The sequence below is a fragment of the Ruditapes philippinarum genome, unplaced genomic scaffold (assembly GCF_026571515.1).
Source record: "Ruditapes philippinarum isolate M1 unplaced genomic scaffold, ASM2657151v2 ctg2130_1_1_1_1, whole genome shotgun sequence".
Lineage (NCBI taxonomy): Eukaryota > Metazoa > Mollusca > Bivalvia > Venerida > Veneridae > Ruditapes > Ruditapes philippinarum.
Window position 1 is genome coordinate 78,445 of NW_026855895.1, and position 13,404 is coordinate 91,848.

General features: G+C 32.5%; 2 protein-coding genes across 2 annotated transcripts; both read right to left on the bottom strand.

Annotated features, from left to right (window-relative positions):
* Positions 1-951: 951 nt before the first annotated feature.
* Positions 952-7,503, bottom strand: LOC132744757 (acetylcholine receptor subunit alpha-type unc-63-like). Its single transcript, XM_060733539.1, has 3 exons — positions 7,452-7,503; positions 2,040-2,213; positions 952-1,487 (listed from the first exon to the last, which is right to left on the bottom strand). Exons 1-3 carry the CDS (start codon positions 7,501-7,503, stop codon positions 952-954), a joined length of 762 nt encoding a protein of 253 aa, XP_060589522.1.
* A 57-nt stretch (positions 7,504-7,560) lies between these two features.
* LOC132744758 (neuronal acetylcholine receptor subunit alpha-6-like) lies at positions 7,561-8,868 on the bottom strand. The gene has a single exon (XM_060733540.1). It carries the CDS (start codon positions 8,866-8,868, stop codon positions 7,561-7,563), a length of 1,308 nt encoding a protein of 435 aa, XP_060589523.1.
* Positions 8,869-13,404: the final 4,536 nt, after the last annotated feature.

Here is a 13,404-nt window from a genome sequence, read left to right on the forward strand (position 1 = left end):
TTATACTACCTAAATTTAATAGTCCAAAATCAATTCTAGTTACAGTATATGTCAACTACCATTAATTACAAAATTTATACAATTTCTATGATATGTAGATGATGGTAAAATGTCACTGCTGCATTCGTCATCGTAATTTTCCTGTTCCTTGAGTAACACCATTAAATACTATTCACATTAAAACAATAAAGAAATTATTACAACTTCCATTTATCCAAGAGTTTTCTAGAATATGTATGAATATTTTGAAGTTCTAAAGTACTTAAGCATTCCCTGTCATCCCATTAAGCCTAATATAAACGCTATCTTTTTTTCAGGAATATTTGTTTCCTGTAACAGTTTCCAAAAATTTACATATTGGTATGCATGAGTCATTTTATATTATGATTCGTTTGCGTTTCGCACTTAGTACAGTAATAGTGATTAAGAATCAATATTGAATTCAAAATGCCACTGTGTCAACGTCACAAATTGTTTCACATTAAATGCTATTTTCTTCAAGTAATATGTTTTTCCTTTCCTATGGAAGGAAAAAACACAATTCATTGATGACGCTTAATTTACATTCATAAACAACACAATAAATGTAAATAAGATGTATAAATATGGAAAAAGCAAGTTAACAACGCTTAATGAATGCAATTTTCACACATAAAGCGCAGAATAAGCAGTACGTCACTAATAGGGGAAACAGATTGTTCTTTGCAGTATGATCACTTGTCAAGGGTTAACTAACAATGGATATAACAAAAGAAAAACATATTTTCTGAATTGAGAAGGTTCATTTTAAGTGACACATTTCCTGTCAGTTTTAACTGTTATCTCCTTTATTTGCAACGAACATGATAATGTTCGTCTAACGGTCAATTCCCAACTGAGAACAGTAAATATCATCTTGCACGACAATGTATTATGTACATGTCTCAAATAAAACGTCTGTTCTGTTCATTTCTAATCTTCACTAGAGCTTACGGCAGTTATAGCCAAGAAAATTACAAAACTCGCCACAGAAACTGCAGTATAGCTTATCAAAGCCACCTTGTCCATCATTATACTCAATTTTTTCCATGTTATTTTGTTGTCTTCATCATGTTCTTCTACAAGTCGACCTATCTTGCTCTCTATCGGTTCATTCTTATTTTCAACAACGTTAATTGTCTTCACCTTTGTACTGGTTTTTGAACTGATTTGCTTCATTTCATGGAAATGTGGATCAATTTTCTTCTTGCTGCAGCTAACACATGACAACATTATGTACAAGGATTTCAACCATTGTGGAATCGGGATGCTTTCGTCCTTGTGATATAAGTTTAGATTAAGGATCGCGGTTGTGACAATGAATGAACTGATGATCATATCAATCATTAGTTTTATGGAGATGACCGGCACGGGTTCGGAGCTTCTCGGTAACATATCACTAACGATGGTCATAAACACTGCTATTGCAAGTAAAACTGTTATGCAATATGAAACACGCTCTCCAGATTCTGGAATAAGGAGAAAAACTAAAACGTTCAACAAACTCAGAAAAAGTATTGGTAAAACCATATTTATAATAACAAAGGAAGGTTTTCTATTAAGATGGAGTATCAAATCGAGTTGACTCCCTTCTCCAACAACGGAAATGGACACTTTTGACTTTTTGATTGACCAAATGGAGTTTTCTTGGTAAACATCAAACTTAAATTCATTTAAAGCAGCAATAAGACGCACTTCATATTCAAAATAGCCTAGAGTGTTAAAGGATGTCGTACATGTTTGTGTATCAAAAGGATAATTCCTTACGTTAACAGAACACGTGCTCTCAATTAAATCAATGGGAAGCCAAACAGCTATTCCATTACTATAAAAGCGTATCCTGTTCCATTTTTGGCCGAGGCTGTTAACGTCATCAGAAGGGCTTGATAAAACCAATTCTGGTACCCATACATTCGGATAGAGCACCGAGATCTCATAAACACCGCCGTATTGGGCCGGGTCCCACATCATATTAACGTCGTGCTACATGAACAACAACGCTCCAATAAACGAAAATTTACCCTGAACTTCATCAAATTCCTGGATACTTTTAATGTAGGCTTCAATCGACACGTTCACTGCCAGACTCTGGTTAGCAATAGGACGTACATTGATGTTATAATCCGAAAGAAGGTCGGATGTCAGCGTCTTTGTGTCATTAATCGTTCCACAATTTACTGTGTAATTTGACAAAACTATCATACACAAAACCATACAAATTATTTTACTGTTCTTTTCCATGGCTTAAAATTGGTCTACTACTTTACAGAATACTTCCATGCGTAAATGTTTTTCACTTTAAATGTCCCTTACCATTAAGTTCATAAATATTTATAATTGTTCTGATAATAGGAGTACGGTTTAGAAGTCACGAGATAATTCCACCATTTCAGATTTTACTTTGAAATAAAATTCCGTGCAAACTTTCCGGAGAAAATAACTTAAATGAGTCTATAATTGTTTAACTATTGACCATGGCAAATAATTATTAACTTAATTGATTTCTTGTCTCGCTAATCAATCTATAATTATAGGTCTCCTTGTACAAAAGTAATAGTTAACGTTCTAATCTTGTTTCTATCAATAATGAGGTGGAACGTTTGAATAGAATGATAACTGACTGAATATTAGGACTTATTTCATATCAGTCGTTTTTTACTCTAGAGATCATAATTATATACAGGACATTTATTTCATTGATTGAATCATGAGCTTTTTCTATAATTGAAACAACTTTTCTAGTGTGTATTGATGAATTCATTGCATGTAATTAATGGTTATTTCTGTGGCTATAAATGATAGTTCATTGCGATAGTTACACTGAATTAATACACTAGTACGTTGCTAAGAACCGAGCAGCAGATATTGATAGTGTATAATGATGATTTGTCTAGAATGGGTACATTAATGTAAAATATGAAATAGAAATAGCAAGATAGTATTAGGTGAAAATAGTTTTAAATAAAGATTAAAAATAGGATTGAAACGTCCTCAGATGCGTTCTTAAAATTAATAATACATCTTCAATTGAAATTTTTATGCTTTTCCTTTATTTATTCTGTGAGTTTATACATTTGCATATATATCCAATTTACCAATCCGGTCAAAATCACGTTGAGTGGCGGCATGGCCGAGTGGTTAACGCTTCGGACTAGTAATCTATTGATCGCTAGCCGCATGGGTTCAAACCCCGTCAGGGGCAAGTCGTTGTTCCTTGAGCAAGAAACTTTACACTCATTGCTCAGTACAGGTTGGTTCCAGGAACGGATTCGAAAGTGTGTCTATAAGCTTATAGCTTCCTACACAGTCGAACTAAAATAAATTCTGTTTAAACCAAAATCACGTTTCCTCTAGCAGAAAATGAATGTACAAACTTCGCGTCGTTACTAATAAACTAGGCACACAAAATCAGCAGTATTTGTATCATTATTTTACGTTGTTATTGTTGTTGTTTTTTGTGGGGATTGTTTGTGGGTTTTTTTTGTGTTTTTGTTGGTTTTTTTCTCTCTCATAGAAAACTGTTTTGAAGTTGCAGGTCTACCAATATGCGTATATACATGTAGTTACTGATTTAAGTCAATAAGTTGCAAAATGTGCTTATTTACACTTCTCCAGCTTCGTTGTCCCTCCAAATGTTAGTCTTGTCTGCTGGATCTAGTCAGACTGCAATAATATTAATCACCGCTAGCATATTCATAGAGCAAATATCCTTTTCCTAACATATAATAAATACAAATTAACTTTAAATCAATAAATTTGCTATAGGATACTTTGTTCGATGTTAATTTTAATGATAAATGTAACCTTGGGCAAATATTTAACTTTGAGACAAACATGTTTTTAATTGAACAGAAATAATTACATGGTCAATAGACCTTTCACTTTCCAATAAACTGTTCAGAATGAATAACTAACAAACAAGATCGAACTTGGAATACGAGTAGATGATTAAGACTGACATGAAAAACGCATTGATGATTTGAATGAAAATGAGTTTGGTATTTTAGAAGATCATTTTGCAATCGTTTTGTTTACATTTAAAGCATGTAAGGTTACTGGATGAATTACATTATAACGTTATAAATTTTTGATTGTATTCTAAAGTTGACAGGTCCCGACATCTTACAAGAGCAAACAGATTTTTTTGTCCCTAAAAAATCCCTTATCACATCAAAAAAAATGTCATAATCGGTAAACCTGCTAGATTTGGTTAGTCCGTTAGTATTAATTTCATAATTTAATCGATTAACTATCTTTTTTCCCCTTTTTTGGTTTGTTTTACTCTTCTTGTTTTTCTTTTTTTGTCTATTTCTTTCTTGGTAATTAAAAAAATAACTCCAGTTACATAAATTTATCATGACAAAATAACTGTTTTGTTTTGTTGGACTGTCAGTCTGTCTGTCTGTCTGTATGTCTCTCTGTCTGTCTCATTTTAAGCGATTTACAATACATCTGTGCGGTCGGTCCTACTAACCGATTTTCCTGGAACTCTAACCAGTATTTACCAATTTCTCTGCATGTAGCTACTATATGATCTCACCTGATTTCTGATCCAGTGGTACGAACAAATGGCCATAAGACTCATTGTCCGAGATCAACTGCCATCGAAACGTTTGCCTCGTCCGATGTACGAACTATTTACAAGCCGTCAGACTATTATTATAACAGTACAGTACACCTAAGAAAAACATTAAACAAATTTTAACTAAATTTGTTCATTGAAGGAAAATGTAAAAGGTCAATCCATATTTTTCTTTCCCGGAAATTAATGAAATAGGTTTTGACTTTAGATCCATACTTTTTAAAAAAATAAATTTAGTGATTTGAAAAGCGAGAAAAGCTGGAAGAAGTTGTTAAATTAGTTTAAACATAATACGAAACAACTTCTTGTCACTTATGTTAATCACTTTCAAGTCTGCTTCCTGAAACAAACAAGTATTGGTGTCATGTGAAGAAACATGGTCGTGGCCTGATCGCTAGCTCGAATCCATGATCCCAGGATTAAGGGGCAATAACCTGAACAACTAGGCCACCGCTCCGATTGAGTGGTTAAATGCCTTCATTGCTTGAAAAGGAACATCAATTTAAATGACAATATATGACAAATATACAGAAATAATCACACATTAAGAATACAATTCAAGCAATAATACAATTAACTTATCGATTTGTATTGCTAATTATAAAACGAGTAGCTTTTTTTCTGAATTGACATGTTCACTGTCACCTTATTTAATTGATTATATATATTTCATAATAAGCAAACAATGTTACATTTTAAATGGTCGACATAATTCCATAATTATATAGAAACACTGTTTTCAAATAAAAATGATTATATTTTGTTGGTTTCATACATATGTAATGGTATAATTGGTTTATTAATTTGCTAAATTTCTACAATGCATTTACTCTGCTTTAAATTTCAATCAGCTCATCCAAAGCATTTGGGAATACAATATCAAAACACAACAAATATAAGCTTCTTACGGCTAAAATACCTAAGGCTATATGTTAATCTCTTTTATTTCCAGCATTTAATGGTTAACATTATGATATTAAACATAAGCTAAAACAAAACACCGAATTCTTAATTTCGTCTTTTTTTGTTGTTTTTTGTTGTTTTTCTTTTGTTGTTGTTGTAATAAAACAGTCATTTTGTTTAATTACGCTATTTTACCTTATTCCTAATATTGTGTCTATTCATACTTCAGTTTTAATTTTGTTACATTACAAACATTAAGACGAATGTCAAGTTTAAAAATCTATTTCAGATTTTATCAACATATGTATACGTATGTACATGTTATATGTATTTCATTATTATATGTTCTTTTGATAATACTATAACTTTTAAGCGTCGCATTGATATAAAAATGTCATTTCAATTCACTCAGGAGGCACTTAACAATATCGACCAATTGCTTTTCATTGCTACTAGTCTGGTACCAATTAGTCAAGTGTTAAATGTGTCCCAAACGAGGCTTAGGAGAATAGTTCTACCACCGACAAATCGGTATTATGAGGTACAATCAAAATATCAGTCATGTGTCAAACTAGAAAATGATATTATTACTGTAATTATCATCATCATCATCATCATCAATAGTTCGTGTGTTGACAAGCCGAGATATTCTAAATATTGAAAAGAATTAAAAGAATATAGCATATGAATAGTTTCAATGCCACTTAAAATCTAAAAGCATTGTTTATGTAAGATGTTAGAATACATAATTTGACCTCAGTTGTCACGCACTGTCGTGTATCTGTCTCATTTTATCACAATTATGTTTTTCTCATGGAAATTAAATCTACAGCTATTACAAATCGCAGTATCATATTACCTTTAATATTCAATTCAATTCAAATTCAATTCAAATTCAATTCAAATTCAATTCAAATAGTTTATTTACGTTTCATCACGTGTACAGCACATATATCACAATCACAATGAATAAAACTGGTAAAAGTACATAATGCCATTCAATATAGAATTATATGAGACGTGTAAGTAAAGCTTACAGCTATAGGTGATATGTTTGCAAAGCTAAATTGCCTTTAATGTTATTAAAGACTGCATTTATTATACTACCTAAATGCAATAGTCCAAAATCAATTCTAGTTACAGTATATGTCAACCACCATTAATTGCAAAATTTATACAATTTCTATGATATGTAGATGATGGTAAAATGTCACTGCTGCATTCGTCATCGTTATTTTCCTGTTGTTTGAGAAACACCATTTAAAATACTATTCACTTCAAAACAATAAAGAAATGATTACAACTTCCATTTATCCAAGAGTTTTTGTAGAATATGTATGAATATTTTGAAGTTCTAAAGTACTAAAGCATTCCATGTCGTCCCATTATGCCTAATATAAACGCTATCTTTTTTTCAGGAATATTTGTTTCCTGTAACAGTTTCCAAAAATTTACATATTGGTATGCATGAGTCATTTTATATTATGATTCGTTTGCGTTTGGCACTTAGTACAGTAATAGTGATTTAGAATCAATATTGAATTCAAAATGCAATTGTGTCAACGTCACAAATTGTTTCACATTAAATGCTATTTTCTTCAAGTAATATGTTTTTCCTTTCCTATGGAAGGAAAAAAAAAACAATTCATTGATGACGCTTAATTTACATTCATAAGCAACACAATAAATGTAAATAAGATGTATAAATATGGAAAAAGCGAGTTTACAACGCTTAATGAATGCAATTTTCACACATAAAGGGCAGAATAAGCAGTACGTGGTCACTAATAGGGGAAACAGACTGTTCTTTGCAGTATGATCACTTGTCAAGGGCTAACTTACAATGGATATAACAAAAGAAAAACATATTTTCTGAATTGAGAAGGTTCATTTTAAGTAACACATTTCCTGTCAGTTTTAACTGTTATCTCCTTTTTTTGCAACGAACATGATAATGTTCGTCTAACGGTCAATTCACAACTGAGAACAGTAAATACCATCTTGCACGACAATGTATTATGTACAAGTCTCAAATAAAACGTCTGTTCTGTTCATTTCTAATTTTCACTAGAGCTTACGGCAGTTATAGCCAAGAAAATTACAAAACTCGCCACAGAAACTGCAGTATAGCTTATCAAAGCCACCTTGTCCATCATTATACTCAATTTTTTCCATGTTATTTTGTTGTCTTCATCATGTTCTTCTACAAGTCGACCTATCTTGCTCTCTATCGGTTCATTCTTATATTCAACAACGTTAATTGTCTTCACCTTTGTACTGGTTTTTGAACTGATTTGCTTCATTTCCTGGAAATGTGGATCAATTTTCTTCTTGCTGCAGCTAACACATGACAACATAATGTACAAGGATTTCAACCATTGTGGAATCGGGATGCTTTCGTCTCTGTGATACAAGTTTAGATTAAGTATCGCAGTAAAAACAATGAATGAACTGATGATCATATCAATCATTAGTTTAATGGAGATGACCGGCACGGGTTCAGAACTTCTCGGTAACATATCACTAACGATGGTCATAAACACTGCTATTGCAAGTAAAACTGTTATGCAATATGAAACACGCTCTCCAGATTCTGGAATTAGGAGAAAAACTAAAACGTTCAACAAACTCAGAAAAAGTATTGGTAAAACCATATTTATGATAACAAAGGAAGGTTTTCTATTAAGATGGAGTATCAAGTCGAGTTGACTCCCTTCTCCAACAACGGAAATGGACACTTTTGACTTTTTGATTGACCAAATGGAGTTTTCTTGGTAAACATCAAACTTAAATTCATTTAAAGCAGCAATAAGTCGCACTTCATATTCAAGATAGCCTAGAGTGTTAAAGGATGTTGTACATGTTTGTGTATCAAAAGGATAATTCCTTACGTTAACAGAACACGTGCTCTCAATTAAATCAATGGGAAGCCAAACAGCTATTCCATTATAATAAAAGCGTATTCTATTCCATTTTTGACCGAGGCTGTTAACGTCATCAGATGGACTTGATAAAACTAATTCTGGTACCCATACATTCGGATAGAGTACCGAGATCTCATAAACACCGCCGTATTGGGCCGGGTCCCACATCATATTTACGTCGTGCCACATGAACAACAACGCTCCAATAAACGAAAATTTACCCTGAACTTCATCAAATTCCTGGATACTTTTAATGTAGGCTTCAATCGACACGTTCACTGCCAGGCTTTGGTTAGCAATAGGACGTACATTGATGTTATAATCCGAAAGAAGGTCGGATGTCAGCGTCTTTGTGTCATTAATCGTTCCACACTTCACTGAGTAATTTGACAAAACTATCATACACAAAACCATACAAATCATTTTACCGTTCTTTTCCATGGCTTATAATTGTTCTACTACTTTACAGAATACTTCCATGTGTAAATGTTTTACACTTTAAGTGTCCCTTACAATTAAGTTCATAAATATTTATAATTGTTTTGATATATCAACTTATTTAACAGGAGTACGGTTAAGGCGGTACTAGATAATTCCACCATTTCATAATTTACTTTGAAATAAAATTCCGTGCAAACTTTCCGGAGAAAATAACTAAAATGATTCCTTAATTGTTTAATTATTGACCATGGTAAATAATTATTAACTTAATTGATTTCTTGTCTCACTAATCAGTCTATAATTATCGGTCTCTTTTTACAAAGTTGTTTCTATCAATAATGAGGAAGTACGTTTGAATAGAATGATAACTGACTGGATATCAGGATTTATTTCACATCAGTCGTTTTTTACTCTAGAGAAAATAATTATATACAGGACATTTATTCCATTGATTGAATCGTGAGCTTTTTCTATAATTGAAACAAGTTTTCAGGTTTGTATTGATGAATTCATTGGATGTAATTAATGGTTATTTCTGTGGCTATAAATGATAGATTATTGCGATAGTTACACTGAATTAATACACTAGTACGTTGCAATGAACTGGGCAACAGATATTGATAATAATGATGATTTGTCTAGAATGGGAACATTAATGTAAAAATGAAATAGAAATAGCCAGATAGTATTAAGTGAAAATAGTATTAAATAAAGATTAAAAATAGAACTGAAACGTCCTCAGATGCGTTTTTACAATTAATTAATACATCTTCAATTAAAATGTTTATGCTATTTATAGCATTTTAAACCAAATGTATTATGTGAGTTTGTACATTGGCATATATATCCAATTCAATAATCCCGTCCAAATCACGTTTCCTCTAACGGAAAATAAATGTACAAACGACGCGCCGTTACTTATAAACAAGGCATGCAGACATAGATCTAATCAACATGTCTTAAGTATACTAGTCAATGAATATCAGCAGTATTAGTATCATTTTTACGTTGCTGTTGTTTTTTTCCTTATTTTTTTTCCTCTCATAGAAAACTGTTTTGAAGATGCAGGTGTACCAATATGCGTAACGCTTTTTATAAATATACATGTAGTGAAAAAGTTACAAAATGTGCTTATTAACACTTCTCTAGCTTCCTTCCCCTCCAAATATACATGTAGTCTTGTCAGCTGGATCTTGTCAAACTGCAAAAATATACAGGTATATATAGCCTAGTCTGAATCACTGTTAGCATATTCATAGAGCAAAATGTCCTTTTCCTAACATATAATACTACAAATTAACTTTTAATCAATGAAGTTGCTATAGAATACTTTGTTCGAAGTTAATTTTAATGATAAATGTAACTTTGAGTAAATATTTGACTTTGAGACAAACATGTTTTTAATTGAGCAGAAATAATTACTTGGTCAATATAGACCTTTCAATTTCCAATAAACTGTCAAGAATGGATGACTAACGAACAAGATCGAACGTGGAATACGATTAGATGATTAAGACTGACATGAAGAACGCATTGATGCTTTGAATGTAAATGGGTTTGGTATTTTAGAAGATCACATTGCAATTGTTTTGTTTACATTTATAGCCTGTAAGGTTACTTGGTGAATTACATTATCACGTTATTAATTTTTTATTGTATTCTAAAATTGCGAGGTTCCGATATCTTATAAGAGTAAAACAGATTTTCTTGTCGAGCCCTTATCACTTCAACAAAAATGCTATAATCGGTAAACCGAATAGATTTGGTCAGTCCTTTAGTATCAATTTAATCGATCAAGTATCTTTTTTGTCCTTTTTTGTTTGTTTTTTTCTTCTTGATTTTTTTGTCTATTTCTTTCTTCAAAATTAAAAAAACTCCAGTGACATAAATTAATCAAGACAAAGTAACTGTTTTGTTTGTTAGACTGTCTGTCTGTCGGTCTGAATTTAAGCCGATTTAAATTACATTTGTGGTCATATATACATGTATCTCTGCGGTCCGTCCTACTAACCGATTTTCCAGGAAAAATAACCAGTATTAACCAATTTTTCTACATATACCTACCATGGCTACTATATAATCTCACCTGATTTCTGATTCAGTGGTACGAACAAATGGCGATAAGACTCATTGTCCGAGATCATCTTTCATCGAGAAAGTTCGCATCGTCCGAAGAACGAATATATACAAGCCGTCAGACTATTATTATAACAAAGCCATTATGAACATTTTATGAGTTGCTGGACCGCTAAGGGCTGCTCAGATACACAAAAGACTGCTAGGGAGTCACAAAGGACCTTAAAATACCTCCTAGGGCATTCTTATAATACAAGGTAGTATTTTTAGTGACAAAAAATGTTTAATTTAAGAAAAAATATCATTTTAGTGATAAAATTTATGTTTTTGAAGAGTTGCCGGACCGCTAAGGACTGCTCAGGTGCACTACCAACTGCTAGGGATGCACAAAGGACCTTAAATCCCTCCTAGAACATTCTTATAATGTATGGTAGTAAGTTAATAGACAAAAATGTATTATTGTAAAAAAAAATATAATTTTAGTGATAGAATTTATGTTTTCGATGATTTGCCGGACCGCTAAGGTGCACAAAGGACTGCTAGGGAGGCACAAAGGACCTTAAAATATTTCCTAGGGAGGCACAAAGGACCTTAAAATACCTGTGAGGGCATTCTTATAATACATGGTAGTATGTTTAGTGATAAAAAATGTATAATGTTTAGAAAAAATATAATTTTAGTGATAGAATTTATGCTTTCGATGAGTTGCCGGACCGCTATGGACCGCTAGGGAGGCACAAAGGGCGTTAAAGGACCTCCAAAGAAATTCTTGTAATATATGGTAGTATGTTTAATGACAAAAAATGTATTACTTTAAGAAAAAATATAATTTTGGTGATAGAATTTATGTTTTCGATGAGTTGCTGGACCACTTAGGACTGCTAAGGGGCACAAAGGACTGCTAGGGAGGCACAAAAGACCTTAAATTAATAATAATTAGAGTGTAATAATTCTATTTAATTTTGTTTAGTGATCTTTCTTTTTTTATGTATTTTGGTGTTGATTATTATGTTTTGGATGAGTAACAGGACTGCATAGGATGTGAAAATTGACTAGGTCTTTAAGTAAATGCTCTTATGTTAAGTGGTAATCAAATGTATAAAGAATATCACTGTAGTGAATGAAATTATATTATGAAGAATTGAAGAAGAACAATTTTAAGTTCAAAGGAAATCAGATGTAATAAATGATCAAATAAATAAATTTACCATGTTACTGGTGCTTATTGATAGTCTAACTATGAAAATGTTACAAAAATTGCCATTTTCTCCGGCAATTATGTAACAGTTGTCTGTAACATCCGTCCCTATCATCAGTATTAAATTTATATGAGCCGCGTCACGACAAAACCAACATAGTGCGTTTGTGACCAGCATGGATCCAGACCAGCCTGCACATCCGCGCAGTCTGATCAGGATCCATGCTGTTCGCTATCAATTTCTCTACTTGTAATAGGGTTTGTAAGCTAACAGCATGGATCCTGATCAGACTGCGCGGATGCGCAGGCTGGTCTGGATCCATACTGGTCGCAAAGCCATTATGTATGCTTAAACATAAATATGTGTACTTGCATTTATTTTGTAATAATAATAACGGCTCGGGTGATATTTTATCTTGGCAGGTAATATATCCACATATATCACTCCAAAACCAAAATAATAATTTTATTACCCTTCCTCTGCCGAGTTTAGAGGATTTTTTAAAAAAAAATCATTGCCGTTTCAAATGAAACGTCGAAATAAGATTCCCTTTAGGGTACCTCTTCATCACAACATGACGTCACATAAATACATGACGTATTTTTCCAGTACCTAACGAATGTAAACAAGAGAAAAGGAGTAGTGTATTGAACACACGTTATTGTAATAATATTAAGCTTTCACATGGTCATATTTGTTTTCAATACTGATGGGAATATGTATCATTACTCTTCTTTGGTAAATATTTATCATTTGACAGTTAAAAAGTGCATGTAAATCGGAATTTACACTGCGTAAAATCGAACCGTACGCGCATCACCTCAGCGCATGTTGTTTACAACGTTGGGTACCCAACGGGGAAATTTAGTGTGTATATTACCCGTCTGGCTCGGTTATATCAATTTCTTTCGGGTGATCAATATCCAATCAAAAAGGCGGAAAACATTTATTACCCTTCCAAATTTTTTCCGCCTTTTTGATTGGATATTGATCACCCGAAAGAAATTGATATTACCTAGCCAGACGGGTAATATACACATTAAATTTCCCCGATGGGTACCCCACGTTGTAAACAACATGCGCCGTGCGATGCGCGTACGGTTAGATTTTACGCGATACAAATTCCGATTTACAAGCACTTTTTAACTTTCAAATGATAAGTATTTACCAAAATAGAATAATGATACATATTCTCATCAGTATTTAAAACAAATATGACCTTGTGAAAGCTTGATATTAATTCAAAAAAGTGCGTTCAGCA